The sequence below is a fragment of the Megalobrama amblycephala genome, linkage group LG3 (genome assembly GCF_018812025.1).
Source record: "Megalobrama amblycephala isolate DHTTF-2021 linkage group LG3, ASM1881202v1, whole genome shotgun sequence".
Classification (NCBI taxonomy): Eukaryota; Metazoa; Chordata; class Actinopteri; order Cypriniformes; family Xenocyprididae; genus Megalobrama; species Megalobrama amblycephala.
The window spans coordinates 47,261,690-47,283,329 of NC_063046.1; the positions used below are offsets into that span (position 1 = coordinate 47,261,690).

Sequence of the window (21,640 nt, forward strand, 5' to 3'; positions counted from 1 at the left end):
TTTTGAGGTTGAGAGGGAGACGAACAATGAGCCAGAAACGAGGCATGTGGTAGAAGTTTGTCCACATGCATTCAGGAAGGGATAAAGACATGTCTCAATCAAAAACAAGGAAATCTTCCAAAGACAATGCCAAATATGCCAGAATGTAGTACCTTGCAGCAGGATTGATGAATAGTTCTTCAATGAACAGTTGCCAAAGACATTTAAAAGATTGCTAATTTATTACAGTTTTTCTCCATTGTTTTGGCTCATTTCTTGAAACAGAAATTACATTCTCAAAACTCTAAGATCATTTGGCAAAACCGTCTTACAGTTCAGCACAACACTATAGCTCACTTAAAAGCTCATATCTCTCCCAAAACAGTTCACTCATGTGTCAAAACTAAATTTCCTTCTCATTTAAACAGTCAGTGCCCCCAAAATGCTTCGTCCCTTTGGCATTGTGTAAGCACTGCAAGTCAAAATGTTTAGATGTTTTGTCACTCTGGCAGAGGACCATTGAAATATCCCTCATGTCCACCTTTCAGTCTTAGCCCAGTCCTTCATTGACAATGGTTACTCTACTGTTTTTTGTCTAGCTAACAGAATACAATTGTGTATAAAACTGACAAAAAGAAATAGGATTATAGGGTAAGAGTAGCCTCCATCACACATTGCACTCATACTGCCAAGGAAATTGTAATCATTATCATTCACACACATACAGTAACTTCCATACATCAGAGTAAAAAGAAAATGTATACAGCATAATATACTGTAATATACAGTTTTTCTCAGTTGCTTTGGTGCATTTCTCACATCATTTACATTTGCACAACAGTTAATGCAGTTCTCAAAACAATTAGTACAAACTGCAAAACCTAGTTGATAACCTGCAAAAGCACTTGTCACTTTCTCAAAATGGATAGGTCATTCCTCAAAAGCAAGTATTCGTGTCAATGAAAGTGTCAGTGTCATCAAGATGAAAAGTCCTGACACCATTGTTTATGAACAAGATAGTCAAATGGCTTTGTCATGTTTTCATTATGACAGTTTACTCTGTCAATGTTTTCCAATGCAAAAAAGTCAGATCTTGGTGACACTACCTGAAAATGCTCAAGACAGCACTATATACTATTTGCACAGCCATTTGAAAAATACAGTAAAGTTACACATTACTGTATTTAGTGAGGTAACTGAGTGCAAGACACTGAAAATGTATGTTTCACATTTTTACTGCATATGCTCTTTGCAATTCTAATTTGTTCACAGCATTGCACAAATGGCTTCCTCTTGTTGCAGAGTAAAACCTCTGCAAGGTTGTCTTGCAATCCTGTGTGGTGCAGAGTAAAATTACAGTAAATATGGCAAATCTTTACTGTACACTACAATACACTAAATGTGTGATGCAGTAAAGCTGTATGTCTAAATGTAAAATGTACAGTGACAAGTTCTTGTCCCACTGCAAGCTTCATGTATGACACAATGACAGTAGTGCAGTGCAGATTGTTTAGTGCTGAATTACTGTCCATTTATACACACCTGTTCTCCCGACGAAATGTTTGAATAATTGAATTTACAGTGGTTCTCCCAACATTTGGCTGCACCCTTCGACCAGCCTCAGCCGTTGTGAGGCCGTGATTGACAACATGATCCACAATTGTAGCCCTGATTTCATCAGGGATCTGCCTATTGGCCTCTTCTTCTTCTTCCCCTGTTTTGTCCCCTTCCCCTTCTTCCCCGCACCCTCACCCCTCTTCCACGAGGCTGACCTTCCATTTCTGTGTCACAGTATTGTAGAAATGGTACACACTATGTCCTGCTTGGTTCGTATATGCTTGTAAAGTGGGGGTTTATGGGATTCAGCTCTGACAGTGATTGTAGAGAAGTGGTTTATCATTGGTTGCAACTAATGCTTCACACACCCCTTCTCATCAGTGAAAGTTGAGATTCACTTGAGAGAAACTGTTCAATTTAGGAGACATTTTCATGAAAAAAAGATTTACAGTTTTTCTCAGTCGCTTTGGTGCATTTCTCACATCACTATTTACATTTGCACAACAGTTAGTTCAGCCTCCACATTTAGTCATTTGTGCACATCATAGTAGCAGTTTCTCATTCCTTCGAACAAATTGCAAATGCTTTTGGACATGCATCAATTGCTTTCATACAACTCTCTGCTGTTTTATAACATTATCATTTGCTTATGTCATGTCAGTCAAAATTAACTATACTTGTGAATGCTGAATAGTCATTCCATATAAAACTAATAGTCCTCATTTCATTGCTTGAGTCATTACATACAAAAATGTTGAACTAGTTGTCAAAATCTGTCAAGCAAATTTTACACATTTTTTTTTTTTTTTTAAATTTTTTAAAATCTTTTTTTCATGAAAATGTCTCCTAAATTGAACAGTTTCTCTCAGGTGAATCTCAACTTTCACTGATGAGAAGGGGTGTGTGAAGCATTAGTTGCAACCAATGATAAGCCACTTCTCTACAATCACTGTCAGAGCTGAATCCCATAATCCCCCACTTTACAAGCATATACGAACCAAGCAGGACATAGTGTGTACCATTTCTACAATATTGTGACACAGAAATAGAAGGTCAGCCTCGTGGAAGAGGGGTGAGGGTGCGGGGAGGAAGGGGAAGGGGACAAAACAGGGGAAGAAGAAGAAGAGGCCAAGTACATAGGCAGATCCCTGATGAAATCAGGGCTACAATTGTGGATCATGTTGTCAATCACGGCCTCACAACGGCTGAGGCTGGTCGAAGGATGCAGCCAAATGTTGGGAGAACCACTGTAAATTCAATTATTGAAACATTTCGTTGGGAGAACAGGTGTGTATAAATGGACAGTAATTCAGCACTAAACAATCTGCACTGCACTACTGTCATTGTGTCATACGTGAAGCTTGCAGTGGGACAAGAACTTGTCACTGTACATTTTACATTTAGACGTACAGCTTTACTGCATCACACATTTAGTGTATTGTAGTGTACAGTAGTGTTACAGTAAAGATTTGCCATATGTACTGCAATATTGTTTACAGTTGTGCACAGCTCTACCCAAAGGGAGTTTATGTTTGTTGTAAATACAGGTGTATTTTTTCTTTTGCACAATGCTGTGAACAAATTAGAATTGCAAAGAGCATATGCAGTAAAAATGTGAAACATACATATTCAGTGTCTTGTACTCAGTTACCTCACTAAATACAGTAATGTGTAACTTTAATGTATTTTTCAAATGGCTGTGCAAATAGTATATAGTTGTAAATACAGGTGTATTTTTTCTTTTGCACAATGCTGTGAACAAATTAGAATTGCAAAGAGCATATGCAGTAAAAATGTGAAACATACATATTCAGTGTCTTGTACTCAGTTACCTCACTAAATACAGTAATGTGTAACTTTACTGTATTTTTCAAATGGCTGTGCAAATAGTATATAGTGCTGTCTTGAGCATTTTCAGGTAGTGTCACCAAGATCTGACTTTTTTGCATTGGAAAACATTGACAGAGTAAACTGTCATAATGAAAACATGACAAAGCCATTTGACAATCTTGTTCATAAACAATGGTGTCAGGACTTTTCATCTTGATGACACTGACACTTTCATTGACACGAATACTTGCTTTTGAGGAATGACCTATCCATTTTGAGCAAGTGACACGCTTTTGCAGGTTTTGCAGTTTGTACTAATTGTTTTGAGAACTGCATTAACTGTTGTGCAAATGTAAATAGTGATGTGAGAAATGCACCAAAGCAACTGAGAAAAACTGTAAAAAAATGTGTAAAATTTGCTTGACAGATTTTGACAACTAGTTCAACATTTTTATATGTAATGACTCAAGCAATGAAATGAGGACTATTAGTTTTATATGGAATGACTATTCAGCATTCACAAGTATAGTTAATTTTGACTGACATGACATAAGCAAATGATAATGTTATAAAACAGAGTTGTATGAAAGCAATTGATGCATGTCCAAAAGCATTTGCAATTTGTTCGAAGGAATGAGAAACTGCTACTATAATGTTCACAAATGAATAAATGTTGTGGAGGTTGAACTAACTGTTGTGCAAATGTAAATAGTGATGTGAGAAATGCACCAAAGCGACTGAGAAAAACTGTAATATACTGTAATATAAACACACAAACACAAAAACATTGAAAATTATTATACAGCTTACGGTGCTGTAAATAAAGCTCCTTCGTTAGTCAAGTTCTAGTTTCACTGTCAGTTGCTGTAATAAATTTATCAAATGTTCCAAGGATTCATATATGGTATTCATGGTATTATGTTCTTGACTAATTTTGACAATTGAACAGACTATTGTGCATGTGATGACTTCTACAATGAAATGATGCTGACACGTTTTGGAGCGAACAACCATTAGACTGAGAATCAACAATCAGTTTAGATCAACAAGATCTATTCACTTGGAAATTGTGCTAAATGTAGGCTACCTGTACTTAATCATTTGCAAAGATGTACTGAGACCATTGAGACATGTACTTAGACATTTGCAATTTGATGAAATGAATGAGAAAATCAATTCTGTTGTGAACAATTGCCAAGTGGTTTGGAGGTTTGTCCATGTTGTTTTGAGAATGTAATTTCTGTTTCAAGAAATGAGCCAAACCAATGGAGAAAAACTGTAAAACTGTAAATCAATGGATGAAAAGTAAAGCTTCTTTTCACTTAGACTCAACAGTGCATGTGGCACATAAACCAGTTAATAATTGTACAACTAAATTCTGTTTGATTTTATATATATATATATATATATATATATATATATATATATATATATATATATATATATATATATATATATATATATATATACTTTTAATATGTTGATTTACACATTAATTTAGTAATTGATGTGTTATTTAGAAAACATCTTGTAAACAAGTTCCAAAAATAGCTAAATACTAGCTAAAATGTATTTAAAAATATAGTTGCAATCATAACAGATAATTTTAAAGTGTAATGAAAGTACTAAAGTAGTAGTAAAAACGGCAACAATGGCAAACTGTTTCCTTTGCAAATCAGGAAAAACAGATGTGGTGTAATATCCCATTTTGACCGCACGATGGCGATACATGTACAGATGTGCCGTAAATTATCCAAATTCAATGTCCCGCTTTTAAAACAGTGACAGTAGGCGAATGCTATAAGATCATCGTATTTTATGATTTTCTTTCATTCATTTATTCATTAATTCATGTAGATGACACCGGTGCCTGTTGTCACACGTTTTACACCATATGGCCTAGCCTATTTCTCAGGGTATGTTTATTTTTTTTTAAATCAGTTTCTATAAATCAGTGTTGTTTTAGTATAATTTTTATACTAGGCTATTAGCTTATTTATTAATATGTTGAATTAGCTTTCATTTTTAAATTATTTTTTTTTAAATTGTACTAGTTTTTAAAAATATTTTTATAGCTTTATTTAATATTGCATTAGCCTATAGCCTACTTCAGTATAGTACTTCAAATTAAACATATTTCAGTTAGTTGCGAAGGCAACATTTCTAATTTCTACGTTTTTCATATAGGCTAATATTTTATTGTATTTCAGCTTTCAATTTCAATTACCGAAAAGTATTTTAATAGTTTTAGTTAACAACAACTAGCCTAGCTTACCATAATATCTCGACTACAAATATCTTTCATTATGAGATCGGTTTAACTGGTATTTATCAAATGTTCAGCCAGACACACATTATAATGGTTCAACAGTTTAGAGAGCTACGATCCATCCCTTTTCTCCTCCCCTTACTCGCTGTGTGTTTGTATCTCTGTTTGACTGAGAGCAGAAGTTCATCAATCTACTCCAAACGCCTCGAACAACGCACGAGCTGAACGGAAGGGAACTCAAGCGTGAGCCGTGACAGAAGACCATATGACTCACGGGGCGAAATAACATGAACTCACATTGACTTGAATCGTGTCTACGAAAATGAACGGCAGATAAAGCACCAGTACAAGCTGCATCCCGATGCCACTTCAGCACCTGGAGGAAAAGGTAATGCAGAACCATTCTTCCCAGCTCTTCTGTACTTACTGAGGTCATTGCCGTCAGAATTATTTCAACATTCACATAGACCTCATTATAAAATGCATATTTATAGTTACAGGTTTTATATGGGAAAGATGTAAGTTTACATGAATGCATTGTCAATATAAACCTTTTATTCTTACAACTGTATTGTTACAATGTTAAGTATTATACTGCAAGTAGTTTCTATACAGTTAGTTTCTGATGAAAATAATTTTAGGCTTGGGCTGTAACCTTGAGTGATTTTGTTTTATAGTTGTTTTTTATCAGAGGGCTTATCAGCACGTCCTGAACCTTGCTCTCCTGTCCCTAAAGATCTTGCATTGGAGAGGCTTTTTAATTATCACGTGCAGTAATTGCCTACTGTCCGCCCACTCAGTTCAGCTCTTTAATCATCCTCTCTATCTCTGTTTTTCTTTCCTGAATGCAACTTTCTTCTTTTGTGATAAGACCTTCCTCACCATTACACATGGCAATTAATAAGATCTGCTGAGTTAGTGTGTGAAAGGTGGGAATGATTCTAAGGTCTAAGTTGGTGTGCAACTATTTGCGTTTCTAAATTTGAATATGTCTTTATTTTACAAAATTTCAAATTTGAATTTAAACAGTCAAGAATTCTGCAGCTCTAATGTGTAAAATTCCCATTTGCTTCCTTTTCAGATTTCAGGATGTCATTAAGTCTTATTAGATAACCTATGCCAAAAATCATGCCTTGTCAGGATATAGTTTGTCAAAGTCAGCATCAATAGCTCTCAACTTTGAGCTTCAAATATACAAGCTGTCAATTAACTAGACATGTCCCTGTAGGTGCATTTTTTATATCACGTGAAAATGTTTCACAGCATGTGTTCTTGAGCATAGCTCTTTTGAGTCCATTGAACCTTGAGGAGCATGTGACAGATCAGCATGCTGACTCGCCATGAAGCCTCCATGCTAAAAGTGAGAGAGAGAGAGAGAGAGAGAGAGAGAGAGTTGAATTGGACTTGACATATTAAAAATCCCTCCACTTGGTCTTGGTTGACTAGAGATCAGGTCAGATCAATGTCCACTTCAGAGATGGTGACTGAGTAAGCGGTTGGCTTAGACACACAATCCTGTCTCTCGCAGTAAGGAATGGATGTTTTTCTTACATGTAGACCTCTTTCTCCAGCTCTGTGTTTACACACCTTTAAAAAGCCATTTGCCAAGACGTCTAATGGATCAGTAATAGCCATATGTACATTTGAAAAGCAAGAGCGTGTATGTAAGCTCTTTATGATTGCACTGTTTCTTTGGAGATTATTATATGTGCATGCATGTGTGTGTTTGCATAAATACTGAACACACTCCTTCTATCTTCCCCAGATGTCACTGAAGATCTCAAGAACTAGCTGGGAACTTTTCAGATCTTCTTGAAACTCTTGTAACTGACTGTACGTTTAGACAGTCTTATTTGTATCATACAATCTATTAAAACGATGGCATCCTACAGTCCTGCACCAACAGAAGAGCCGTCCTCAGAGGTATCGAATGGAGACCTGAAGGCAAGCGGCTCGCAGGAGTCCATGAAACTGAAAAAAGAAATATCTTTGCTCAATGGCGTGTGTCTCATTGTGGGAAACATGATCGGCTCCGGGATCTTCGTCTCACCCAAAGGCGTACTGATGTATAGCGGCTCCTACGGGTTATCTCTGGTAGTGTGGACAATCGGTGGGATCTTCTCGGTGTTTGGTGCGCTCTGCTATGCCGAGCTCGGAACTACCATCACCAAGTCGGGCGCCAGCTACGCCTACATCCTGGAGGCCTTTGGGGGCTTTTTGGCATTCATCCGTCTATGGACTTCACTTCTGATCATCGAGCCCACCAGTCAGGCTGTGATAGCCATCACTTTCTCCAACTACATGGTGCAGCCCATCTTCCCAACGTGTATAGCGCCCTACATAGCCAATCGTCTGCTGGCCGCAGCCTGCATCTGTGAGTTGGTGTGTGTGTGTGTGGATTTGTGTGGCTGTATTTGGGAGGTGCTTTTGTAGATTATCTGTGAAGGTTTGTGTACCTCAAGAACATAAATTGATCTATGAGAGATAAAAGGAATAGTTCACCCAGAATCATTTACCCACCATTCCAAAACCTTTTATTTTATTAAGTTAACTGCTTCTGTGGAACACAGAATGAGACATTTTAAAGAGAATACACTACCGTTCAAAAATTTGGTGTCAGTAAGATTTTTTTTTTAAAGAAAATAATACTTTTATTCAGCAAGGATGCATTAAATTGATCATAAATGCGGTTCTTATGAACTTCCTATTCATAAAAGAATCCTGAAAAAATGTATCACGGTTTCAATAAAAATAGTAAACAGCACAACAGTTTTCAACATTGATGATAATCAGAAATATTTATTGATCAACAAATCAGCAAATTCGAATGATTTCTGAAGGATCATTTGACACTGAAGACTGGAGTAATGATGCTGACAATTCTGCTTTACCATCACAGGAATAAATTACATTTTAAAATATATTAAAATAGAAAAACAGTTATTTTAAGCTTTAAAAGGTTAGTTCACCCAAAAATGAAAATTATGTCATTATTTACTCACCCTCATGTTGTTCTACACCTGTAAGACGTTTGTTCATCTTCAGAACACAAATTAAGATATTTTTGATGAAATCCGATGGCTCAGTGAGGCCTTCATTGCCAGCAAGATAATTAACACTTTCAATACCCAGAAAGCTACTAAAAACATATTTAAAACAGTTTATGTGACTACAATGGTTCAACCTTAATGAAGCAACGAAAATACTTTTTGTGCGCCAAAAAAACTAAATGATGACTTTCCAACAATATCTAGTGATGGGCGATTTCAAAACACTGCTTCATGAAGCTTCAAAGCTTTACGATCTTTTGTTTCGAATCAGTGGTTCCGATCGCGTATCAAACTGCCAAAGTCACGTGAACTATTGAAATTATGAAACACTTATGATGTAACCATGTGACTGAAATCACGTGACTTTGGCGATCTGAACCTTGATTTGAAACAAAAGATTTGTAAAGCTTCGAAGCTTCATGAAGCAGTGTTTTGAAATCGCCCATCACTAGATATTGTTGAAAAGTTGTTTCAGTCACATGAACTGTTTTAAATACGTCTTTAGTAGCTTTCTGGGCATTGAAAGTGTTAATTGTCTTGCAGGCAATGGAGGCCTCACTGAGCCATCGGATTTCATCAAAAATATCTTAATTTGTGTTCGAAGATGAACGAAGGTCTTACGGATGTTGAATGACATGAGGGTGGGTAATAAACAATTTCAGTTTTTGGGTGAACTAACCATTTAATATTTCACAATATTACTGTTTTTACTCTTTTTTATTTAAAAAAATTCAGCATTTTGGTGAGCATAACATACTTCTTTCAAAAGCATTAAACAAACCTTACTGACCCCAAACGTTTGAACAATGATGTGCTTTGCCACTCTGAATCAATTTATATTTCAGTCCGTATTTCTGCATCGACTGAATGTTTGTTGGTTGCACTTCAATTTGAAAGAGTGAGTGAACAGAAGGAAGTGGGTAGCGGGTTAACATTACACAAACATAAACACAGTTGCTACATTTTCCATAGACAGGAAGAGTGAAGAGTGAATAAAGTGGCATAAAACATAATGAGAAATTTGTTGAGTTCAAAAGACACTGTTGGTATCTGATACCATCACTTTACTATCACATTAGCCTACTTTTTTTTGTAAGGGGAGAAAACAGCACAAGAGAAATATGACATCATGAGAAGTAATGAAACCCTGTCAGTATTTAATGTTGAATGGAAAAGGGAAGAAGAAAATAATGAGTCAGGCAAGTGCTGCTGATGTTGAGGGTTTATTTCACGTGATTAGTCTCGCTCAGCACAGACATGCACAATAGCACAAAAACTGCAAACTGATACAGAAAGTGACAATTGAACTGGCAGTTCTTCAAATGTTCCGGAATTTTGAAATCTGAGAAAAAATGTTGTATCACTTCAAATAATCAACACATCACATAATGTAGATAGTGGTTCATCTAGATCAACCCTGGTCCTGTGGCCCCCGAACAACACACATTTTAGCTGCATCCCAATTCAGAGGTTGCATCCTTTGAATGCGGCCTACAAATGCGTTCTTCTTTCCCTGGGCCATGAAGGATAGAAAGAGTGGATCCTTCGCAACCTAGTGTATCCCAAGATTCATTGTGCGCCAATGACAACTGGATTTTTCGAGAGAGTTGTTTTGAAAGTTTTGAAAGTTTTGGGTTTCATCTTACCCGAATATCTAACAATACAAATGTTTTTTTTTTTTTTTTAAAACAAACTTTATAAAGCAGTTCAAATTTTGACTTGTATTTTACAAAGATGCAATTTTATTGATAGTTTATACTCTTTTTTTTATGTACATAAATGGACCATTATTAGGGAAAGTTACTTTGAGAAATGTTTTGAGAAATCAAAACAAAAAATGAAAAACAAATGTGATGTTTAACTAAAGTCATTTTTTGCTTATTAGTACAGTTGAATTGGATCATCGAAGGTCAGCAGCAAAGACATTGGTTAATAAAGTGAGATTAAATGGGCCCGGTTCCACAGACAGGGCTTAGATTTAGCCAGGATTAGGCCTTAGTTCAATTGGGATATTTAAGTAGCTTTTATAAACGTGCCTTAGAACATTACTGTTTTTCATGTTGAGACAAAACAATGGCACTGACATATTTTAAGATATGTCAGTACAAGTTGCTTTCAGTTAAAACAGCTCAAACCTGCATTTTAGTCTGGGACTAGACTTAAGCCTGCACCCGGGGGAAAGTATATTTGTGTTATTTAACATATTTAAGAGATTAGTTCACTTTAAAATGAAAATTACCCCAAGCTTTACTCACCCTTAAGCCATCCTAGGTGTATATGACTTTCTTCTCTCTGATGAATACAATCGGAGTTGTATTAAAAAATATCCTGACGCATCCAAGCTTTATAATGGCAGTGAATGGGAAACAACGAGTATGAAGCTTAAAGGGATAGTTCACCCAAAAATGAAAATTTGATGTTTATCTGCTTACCCCCAGGGCATCCAAGATGTAGGTGACTTTGTTTCTTCAGTAGATCACAAATGATGATTTTTAACTGCAACCGCTGCCGTCTGTCAGTCAAATAATGCGAGTGAACGGGAACTCCATCAATAAGAGTCGAAAAAACATGCACAGACAAATCCAAATTAAACCCTGCGGCTCGTGACGACACATTGATGTCCTAAGACACGAAACGATCGCTTTGTGCGAAAAAAAACGAACAGCATTTATATTATTTTTTACCTCTAAAACACCACTATGTCCAACTGCGTTCAGCACTCGGTTAGTGAGTCTGATCGCGCTCTGACAACGGCAGTGATGTCTCGCACAAACCGAACACAAACATCTTGGATGCGCTGGGGGTAAGCAGATAAACATCAAATTTTTATTTTTGGGTGAACTATCCCTTTAAGAAAGTGCCTTCATCCACATCCATCCATCATAAATGCACTCCACACGGCTCTGGGGGGTTAATAAAGGCCTTCTGAAGCAAAGCAATGTGTTTAGAAAAATATCCATATTCATCAAGTTATAAAGTAAAATATCTAGCTTCTGCCAGACCGCCTTCCGTATTCAACTTACGAAGAATGTGTAAAACTCTCGCAGTTCAAAACGCTTACGCTATATCCTATGCCTTCCATATACAACTTAGGAAGAAAGTGTAAACTGCCGTTGTGTCAGTTATGCTTTTTTTCGTAAGTTGAATACGGAAGGCGGTCTGGCGGAAGCTAGATATTTTACTTTATAACTTGTTAAATATGGATATTTTTCTTACACAAACACATCACTTCAATTCAGAAGGCCTTTATTAAACCCCGGAGCCGTGTGAAGTACGTACGTTTATAATGGATGGATGTGGGTGGAAACACTTTCTTGAGCTTCATACTCGTTGTTTCCCGTTCACTGCCATTATAAAGCTTGGATATTTCTTAATATAACTCTAATTGTGTTCATCAGAAAAAAGAAAGTCATATTCACCTAGGATGGCTTGATGGTGAGTAAAGCTTGGGGTAATTTTCATTTGAAAGTGAACTAATCTTTTAAATATTGCAGTTTTGCATAATATTCTGAGTTTGCATTTCACGGTTTTTATTCATTTTGAGGAATACTTAATGTTTTTGTGCAAGTAAGATGAGTAAATGCATGTTCACATTTAGTCTAGATAACCAATAACCAATCATGTTTAAATGGCACACACAATGCCTCTGCCCTTACTCCTGATTCCTCTAAACATGGGGACTGGAGAGGCGCCAGTCAATACATGGAAAAACAAGGAACTTGAGTTACTTGTTTGAAAAAGTAACTCAGATATTTTGTTGTGCGTTACTTGAAAAAAGTAATCTGATTACGTAACTCACGTTACTTGTAATGTGTTAACACCAAAAAGGTCCAAGGTGAACATATTTAGACTGAACCCTGTTTTGTTTTCAGACAGTTGAATACAACTTTCAAAATAGTCCAGTACAAACATTACTGCTGCTCAACAACAGCACCTGTCACAGTTGCTAGGCAAGAGCAGTCCTCCGTAGGCTAGACCGTCCCATTCAACAATGCTCGGTTCGAAATTTGCTTTGTCTGGCTTTTGAAGTCCACGTTCTTTGAAGCATAGAGCCTCTGAATTGGGACATGCTTTTTTATGCCCCCCTAATCATCAGCTTATTACAGAGACTTCATGACCTGAAATAGGTGTGTCAGACAAAGGAGACATTTAAAATCTTAGAAGCAGAGTAAAAAATATTGACTTTCATATACATATTACACCCACAAATCTAAACTAAGTTCATCAGAGTGCAACACACATTTCATTGAGAGAGAGCACGCTTCATTGAGAGATAAGAAGCATTCCCAAGAACTTGCTGATTTCTGGAAGGTAAAGTCCTCCTGATTATCAATCTTGCCCATATGACTAATAGCTAATGACAGCTCAGTAAGGCATCGAGCCAAAAGGACATTGAGAGAGAGCGAGAACAATAGTTGTTACAGTAGACACATCTGGAATCTTTTGATCTCTTTCCTTACAAATACAATGTGTACTTTCTTCTGTGTTTATTTCTTTTCTAAGGGACAATAATACAATGTTAATATTATTGGTATTTGTCCTATAGTAGTAGTTCACCCAAAAATGAAAATTCTGTCATCATTTGCCCATGTCTTTCCAAACCTGTATCACTTACTTTCTTCCGCAGAACACAAAAGAAGATATTTTGAAGAATATTGGTAACTAAGCAGTTTTGGTGACCATTGACTTCCATTGTATGAACAAAACAAACAAACAAACAAACAAACAAAAAAACACTTTGACATTTCTCAAAATATCTTTTTTTATGTTCCACAGGAATGTCAGTCCAGTCTACTGTGGGTGAGTAAATGATGACAGAATGTTCATTTTTGGGTGAACTATCCCTTTAGGTATACTAAATATTTACATTCAGTCATCAAGCCCATCTGAAATAAAATTTAATGACATAATAACATGGACATATTCTACAAAAAAAGAAATATCTTCCTGAGACCCATAAAAAAAAAAGTTTTAGTATTTTTTTACGTCATTACGTTGTTTAGAGCATAAGAAACATTTTTTTTTTTTTTTTTTTAAATTATATTGTTTTCATGTGTTATGCTATGTCCTCTGTAGTGGACACCAGGACTAAGTTGTTTAAAAACTAAACTAACATGAAATGACATGTATAGGCAAAAACAATAGGATTTTTTTTTATTCACCAATCAATTTTTAGGCTTCAGGATTTTTTTTTTTTTTTTTTTTTACCAAACTTTGTTTAAAGATGATTCTCAACTATGTTATGAAAGATATAATGGAATTAATTGATATACCATTTTACTTTATGCAATATGTGGCTAAAATAGACATACATGTGTTTTCCCATTCAATACAATGCATCTATACATTGTATCTAATTTGCATATTAATGTGTTCTTGGGGAAATGTGATGAAAAAAGAAGTGTAATAATGGGAGTAATAATTGGCAACATTTTTTATAATAATATCTAATAATTAATAGGAATATTTATATATAATTTATTTCTCTATTCACTTGTTGTGTCTCCCAAAATGCCTGATAAACATGATTTAAGTCCTGGTGTCCTCTACAGTGGACATGCATAAAATCAATGTCCTGTTTCATAACAGAAAGTAATATTTTAGTTTGAAACCCCATAACATTTTACTGAGATGTTGATTTATGACAAACAATTTGAAAATTAGTCAGATGTGATAATAAAAAAGTATTGTATTTCCATAAGAGTGTTAAATTTGATCGCTAAATTAATGTCAGACATATTTAAAGACCAAGCAGAGGGAGTGGTCATGGTGAAACTTCAGAATATTTGGTATCTCTGAAAAGCCCTGAATGTGCTTAAAACTGTGACATGTACGATGTCAGAGAAAATCACTAAAATATAATGTCCACTACAGAGGAGAAAAGTCTATTCCTGGGTCCCAGGAGGATATTCACCTTAAAAAATTAACATTCTTTTATCAATTACTCAAGTTTTTTTCCATTGTACATTCATTGCAAAAGATGAAATAACCATACAGGAATGAGACACATATCTGCCTGTCGTAAGCAGTGAGACTGTAGATTAGAAACGGGCGTGCGAGCAGTTTATGAACTTGAGGCAACATTGATAGCAGCCGTGACAGATAAGATGAAGTCAGAGTAAAACTAGAAAATATTTTTTTCAGAAATGTGAGCCAAAGGCAAAGGACACAGGAAGGGTTTGTGTATTGTAGAATTGTAACATCCATATATATATTCCCCAGTTTCCCTCATTGTTTAATGGATCAGACTGTGACTGTATCTTGTAGGAGTTAGTCATGTGACACATTGCTACTTCCTCTTTGGTGTTAACACAAACTGCCCACTCTGACTCTCAATTTCAGTTCACTTTCCACTGGTTTATTTTCTTGTATGAATGCACCATCAAGGGGTATTTGCAGTATAAAGCAATACAAATTTGCTTTCATTCTGAATGCAATATCAAAGCACAGGTGCTTACAGCTGGATTTTCTGTATGACAGAAAAAATGCCCCTCTCACGCACGCAAACTTTAGTGCTGTCATAAGCTCTTTCGCTCCTTGCAAAACAACCAGCAGGAGTGCTAGAGTCAGCAGCCCTGCTTCCTCAAGCCAGGAAGACTACCTTACAAAAGACACACACATTATCACACGCACACACACACACACACACTTGCTCACACATTCCCTTTGTCTGAACCTCCCACACAAATCAAGACATTTCAGGGTCAAAACAAACTGACCCCTGAAGATCATTGATCCTTTTGGAAAACAGGGGAAGACCATATCTATTTCATGTTATTGCAGTGATGTTGTGACTAGACTGACTCACAAGAACACCCATGTGGCACCTTAAAGGGATAGTCCACCCAAAAATCAAAATTTTGCAATCATTTATGGACTCTCAGTTCCATTCCCATTGACTTTCATTGACAAAAATAAAATAGAAGTCAAATGAAACTGTTAGGTTATCAACATTCTTCTTTTGTGTTCAGCAGAAGAAAGAACAGCATTCATCATTGGAACAACATGAAGGGGGATTAAATGATGACAGAATTTTCATTTTTGGGTGAACTATCCCTTTAAAGCCTAGAAGATATCGACCTAATGCACAAAAAAACCTGTGCGAGTCACCTGAGCTCCATAACAAAATACATTATAGTGTGATGAGAACGAGTGTTTCATCTTGACCTGTGTTTGTTCTGTAGGCTTGCTGACCTTTGTGAACTGTGCCTATGTGAAGTATGGAACACGCGTTCAGGACATCTTCACCTATGTAAAGGTCCTCGCTCTCATCGCCGTCATCATCACTGGCCTGGTCAAGATATTCCAAGGTAAAGACACTACAAGAGACGTTTTACACCTGTATAATGTTTGTAACTATTTGTGTCTGTATGTACACAATATAATTAAATCATGCTGGTTTATGTGTCTTTGTTCCAGGTTACACACAGAATTTTGAGGGGCTGTTCTCAGGTTCATCTCGGGATCCTGGTGATGTGGCTCTGGCATTATATTCTGCTTTGTTCTCCTACTCTGGATGGGACACGCTGAACTTTGTCACTGAGGAGATCAAAAACCCAGAGAGGTAATCCATCCATCCATCCATGACTTGACATGCTCACCTGCCTACCCGCTAAATGTGGGCGGATTTCAGCAGTGGCTTGTAACTCAGTCACTCCTACTAGCCACTTTGGTGGGTTGAATTTTTATATATATATATATATATATATATATTTATATCACAATTGTCTTTTTAAAAGGCATCTGAAATAATAAACTAAGTTCAATGTAGTGTTGTCAAAAATATAGATTTTTTGATACATGCATATCTGAAATGCTTCCAATACTCCATTTCCGCAGAATAGATACACAATATCAGCTGCGCTTTCTCGCTCTCTCATCTGACACACACACACCCGCCTCCCTTCACTCACTCGTTTCATTTGCTCCGGATGAATATTGTTGGTGTTACAAGGCTTGAATTTCAGCATGGGATAATTTTACTCATTCCCGCCGATTTTGTGCTCATACCCAAAGTGTGCGCACATAAAGCCTCCTCTCAGTACTAAATTACACTTACTAAAATACACACAAAATAATGTCAAATAAAAAAAATCTATCTATCTATCAAATAAAAAATGGATAGCTGAGTTTACCAGTTTTTTGATTCACACAATTTACTGAATGTCTAATTGAACACAGCAAACATGTGATTTTGTCACATGCCTTTTTGTGGGATGTTCAGGTCTGTCATGTGACAAGAGCTACTCTTAAACCCTCCTTCCTACAAACTATCCAAGCACTTCTCCATTTGGGCACCAGAAAGAGCTGTCATTATTACAAAAAAAAAAAAAAGTTAATCGCCACCAATATACAAAGAATATAGAACCACCTACTGCCACTGTCCAGCAGAGTTTAACTCCAACTTGCCTCAACACACCTGCCTGCAAGTTTCTAGTATGCCTTGTAGTATGCTTTTTTTCTTCTTTTTTTTTTTTTACATGTGGACATGTAAAAAAAACAAACAAACAAACAAAAAAACATTTGTCATAAATAGGCATAGCATTTTGGGGTGGGGGTTACAGAGCTTGGAGAGTTGTAGACTGTTTACAGGCCAGGTATTATATGCAAATTAATACATTCTGCTGCCCTCTGGTGGTTGTAACTTTTTTTCTTTTCTTTTCAGAAATCTCCCACTGGCCATTGCAATTTCCATGCCCATTGTCACAGTGATTTACATTCTTACCAATCTAGCATACTATACAGTCCTGCCCATCCCTGCCATCCTGGACAGTGACGCTGTGGCTGTGGTGAGTATTCATCTCTGGTGGTAGTCAATATTGTTGAGAAAAATTGTTGTTGTTTTTTTTAATTGTTTTTATTAGATTTAGTAGTATTTAGTAATATTTATGCTTTTGAAAGAAGTCTCTTATGCTCACCACGGCTGTATTTATTTGATCAAAAATATAGTAAAATTGTGAAATATTATTACAGCTTTAAATTAATCGTTTTCTATTTAAATATTTTTTTTAAATATAATTTATTCCTGTGAAGACACAGCAGCCAATAAACCAGTCTTCAGTGTCACATGATCCTTCAGAATATGATGATTTGCTGCTGAAGAAACATTTCTTATTATTATCAAAGTTTAAAACAGTTGTTCTGCTTAATATTTTTGTATATTAAAATATTATATCTTTACTGTCACCTTTGATCAATATAATGCATCCTTGCATTAAAGTGTTATTTAAAAAACAAAACAAAACAAAAAAACAGTGGAGTACAAAAAAGAAAAGAGAGAGCAAAATGACAGCAGTTCTAAGCTGCTATAAGCTTGAATCATGTTTTGCCTATTCTACCGAGTTCCTGGGCTAATTAAAGTTTTATTTCACAGACATTTGCAGACCAGGTATTTGGGTATTTTAACTGGACAATACCGGTCGCTGTCGCCTTCTCCTGCTTTGGAGGATTAAATGCATCAATAGTGGCTGCATCAAGGTGAGTACTATCACATGTAGCATAACCAGTGTCATTACTGCCATCTGATCCACCACATTATTCCCTCTCAGGCACCATTTTCCTTCTTAACTTCAGTCTCCGCTCATTTCTCATTCACGTATCTCCTCTCAGGCTGTTCTTCGTGGGCTCCAGAGAGGGCCACCTACCAGACTACCTGTGCATGATTCACGTCACCCGCTACACCCCCATCCCTGCCCTACTCTTCAATGTCAGTTCCCATCATCTCCATTCGTGTGTCACAATTCGCTGTTTTATATATGTACTTGTGTTCTGTTTCAATCCTTTTCATCGATATAGTCCATAAGTCACTGTGTCTATAAATCTAAGTGTAGTATTCTCAAATGTCTTTTTATGTGACAGGGTGCCATGGCTCTAGTGTATCTGTGTGTGGAGGATGTCTTTAAACTGATCAACTACTACAGCTTCAGCTACTGGTTCTTTGTGGGTCTGTCTATTCTGGGACAGATGTACCTGCGATGGAAACAACCAGATAGAGTGCGACCACTAAAGGTAATCACACAAACCAGCATCTTTAAATAAGTGAGGAAGCTAAATCCAACAACACTTGTTGAAGGGATATTTTTATTCATATCAAACCACTGCAACATTAAAGTGTTCCTTATGGAAGCCTGTTTGTGTCTCAGAGTAAAAAACAAAATTAAAACAGGTAGCTCTGTGTGAGATAAAGATTAAATAAATAAAATCATGGTGTCATATAAAGTCTCATTGTGAGGTATAAAGTTGCACTTGTGATATAGCCAAGCCTCTTGAATTCTGCTGTTGTAGTCATCATAAATTACATATGTATTAATATATTATATGTCACATATTAATATATTATATATAATGAAACGGAAGTTGCAATAGTCTTTTGTTCCCTGTTGTGACATAGAGTGAAACGGCTTATCGAACAATAAAATATTACAAGGATATTAAAGATTACACATGAATTTGAAAAAGGTTGTGCACAGATAAATAATTTATAAAAAATACTGCAATATTTCATAAAAAACCCAAAAACTGTCGATTCTGATTTCAAGGTGACTTCAATATTAATATACACTGCGTTCCAAATTATTATGCAAGAGACAAATCAGTAAGATTTCTGTACAATAAACATTCAGATTTTAGTTTTTCTAAGAAAATGTTTGTTCGTTTATTTATCCATGTCTTTTTAGATAACTGGTATCAATCTCAGACAAAATAATTTGCCAGGTCTATGGAAAACCTACTTAGAGGTTGTTCCACATTATTAAGCAAGTCACAGTTCTCATGCAATATGGGGAGGAAGAAAGATCTTTTTGAAGTTGAAAAGCATGAAATGGTGCAATGTTGTGCAAAAGGCATGAAAACAACTAATATTTTGTGAAAACTGAATGGAGATTATCAAATTATCATAAGATTTGTGAGTGATTTAGAGCACAGCATATTGCATGAGAACTGTGACTTGCTTAATAATGTGGAACAACCTCTAAGTAGGTTTTCCATAGACCTGGCAAATTATTTTGTCTGAGATTGATACCAGTTATCTAAAAAGACACGGATAAATAAACAAACAAATATTTTCTTAGAAAAACTAAAATCTGAATGTTTATTGTACTGAAATCTTACTGATATGTCAATTGCATAATAATTTGGAACGCGGTGTATAATAAAATATATTCATTTTCATACAAGTTTGGTCGGAAGATGTTTCTAAGAATATACATATTTAAATGTAAATGATATTTCATACTGTGTGCTCATTAAAAATATTTTTTTCAAGTGTCATACCGTAAAAGGAGGTCAAAACAAAAGCATGGGCAGATGGGGTGAACTATATATTAATTTCGGTGCTTAAAGCATTTTAGTACCCAAAAGTTACCAATTATTATACTTTTAGTTTAGATTGGGTTCGTACAGTATCGACTTATCGCTTTATTTTAGATTTAGGCTTCACAAATATATCACAAAATCATGTGTTTTGGCTCAAACGTGGTTTAATTAGTTGACAGTTAGTTACTACGTTATGAGCATCGAAATACTATTTGCTTTGCGCGAGACAACAAATTCCTTGAAAAAGTTTGCGCACCGGAAGTCACTGAATAATAATAATTCGCACAGTCTAAACTCTCATTTATCTGACCTTTTTTCTTTTTTTTTTCCAGCTCAGCCTGTTCTTCCCAATTATATTCTGCCTCTGCACTGTATTTCTTGTGGTGGTGCCTTTATACAGCGACACTATCAACTCGTTAATCGGAATTGGTATTGCCTTATCGGGAGTTCCAGTCTACTTCCTGTGCTGTCATCTACCTGCCACACGTAGGCCAATGTGGCTCCGCAAGTTAATTGGTATGTCTTCTAATAGTGGTTGTAGCTGAGAGAGTCAGAACTAATTGCTAATATTAATGCTATTTTCTTACCCTTTTCACCAGCATCTGCAGGTTTACTCATTCAGAAGGTGTGTTTCTGTGTTCTTACTGAGATGGACATCGAGGATGAAAAGGCAGAGTAGAAGAGGACGATGCACTGACAAGAAAAACTGTGCTATATCTGGAATAAATCTGGACATGCAATACACAAGCTGCTGATGTGATTAACCTCGTTTTACACTGGTTTACACAATTATCATTTTAGATTGATCAGATATCATGTGAAAACTTCCCCGCAAGTCAAAGCAAGTCCTTTATATTTATTGGAAATATTTATGTAGATGAACTGCATTTTGATCGGTTAAATGCTGGTTTTATGGGGAACAGTAAACTAACTCCTTCACAGACAGGGCTTAGATTAAGCCAGGATTAAGCCTTAGTTCAATTAGGACATTTAAGTAGCTTTTATAAACATGCCTTAAAAAAAAAAACACATTACTGGTGTTCATCTTGAAACAAAACAATGGCACTGATATTTTAAGATATGACTAGGCTTAAGCCTTGTCTGTGAAACGGGGCAATAACGTGCGAAGAAACTACCTTTGGACTTGGAGATTGCTGCAGGGTTTGGTAATGATGAAATAATAGCACTGATAACAAAGGTATTATTTAGAGACATTTGTACCATTGCTTTTAAACAGCTATAAACCTAAATCTTGCACATGTTAATTGAACATAAATTTAGATGCTTGTACACTGAAAGTCTAATGAAATATCTTGTATTTTGAAGAAAGGAATTGCCACTACAGCATGTTTTATCTTTACAGGTTTATATCTAAATATCAAAAGCAGTATTTTCCTTTTTTTGTAAAGACAAAGGCAGTGTTATTATGGATTTGTGATAAATAACTATGTGAATAAGACAAAAAATAAACTAAATAAAGGACAGACAATGCAAAACCTATGTGTGTTAATCATGAGGACATATAATGAGGATCATCATAATATTTTCTCTGTCATTCTATTTATGTGCTTTGGATGGCAAACTATAAGGAGATACATTTGTGTGTGTGTGTGCATGAATAAAAACAGCTGTTGAGCAGACT

At 35.9% G+C, this 21,640-nt stretch overlaps 1 protein-coding gene across 3 annotated transcripts; it reads left to right on the top strand.

The window, feature by feature from the left end:
• The first annotated feature begins 5,130 nt into the window (after positions 1 to 5,130).
• slc7a7 (solute carrier family 7 member 7) lies at positions 5,131 to 21,494 on the top strand. Of its 3 annotated transcripts, XM_048185742.1 has the most exons (11): positions 5,131 to 5,282; positions 5,815 to 6,023; positions 7,401 to 8,009; positions 15,870 to 15,995; positions 16,105 to 16,249; positions 17,351 to 17,474; positions 18,059 to 18,162; positions 18,295 to 18,391; positions 18,544 to 18,693; positions 20,331 to 20,514; positions 20,598 to 21,494. In XM_048185742.1, the coding sequence occupies exons 3-11, from the start codon at positions 7,514 to 7,516 to the stop codon at positions 20,675 to 20,677; spliced, it is 1,506 nt and encodes a 501-aa protein (XP_048041699.1). In that variant the 5' UTR covers positions 5,131 to 5,282; positions 5,815 to 6,023; positions 7,401 to 7,513; the 3' UTR covers positions 20,678 to 21,494. The 3 variants fall into 3 exon arrangements, with proteins under 3 accessions (XP_048041699.1, XP_048041700.1, XP_048041701.1); XM_048185743.1 differs by lacking the exons at positions 5,131 to 5,282; positions 5,815 to 6,023 and adding an exon at positions 7,034 to 7,162; XM_048185744.1 differs by lacking the exons at positions 5,131 to 5,282; positions 5,815 to 6,023 and adding an exon at positions 7,193 to 7,295.
• The last annotated feature ends 146 nt before the right edge of the window (positions 21,495 to 21,640 follow it).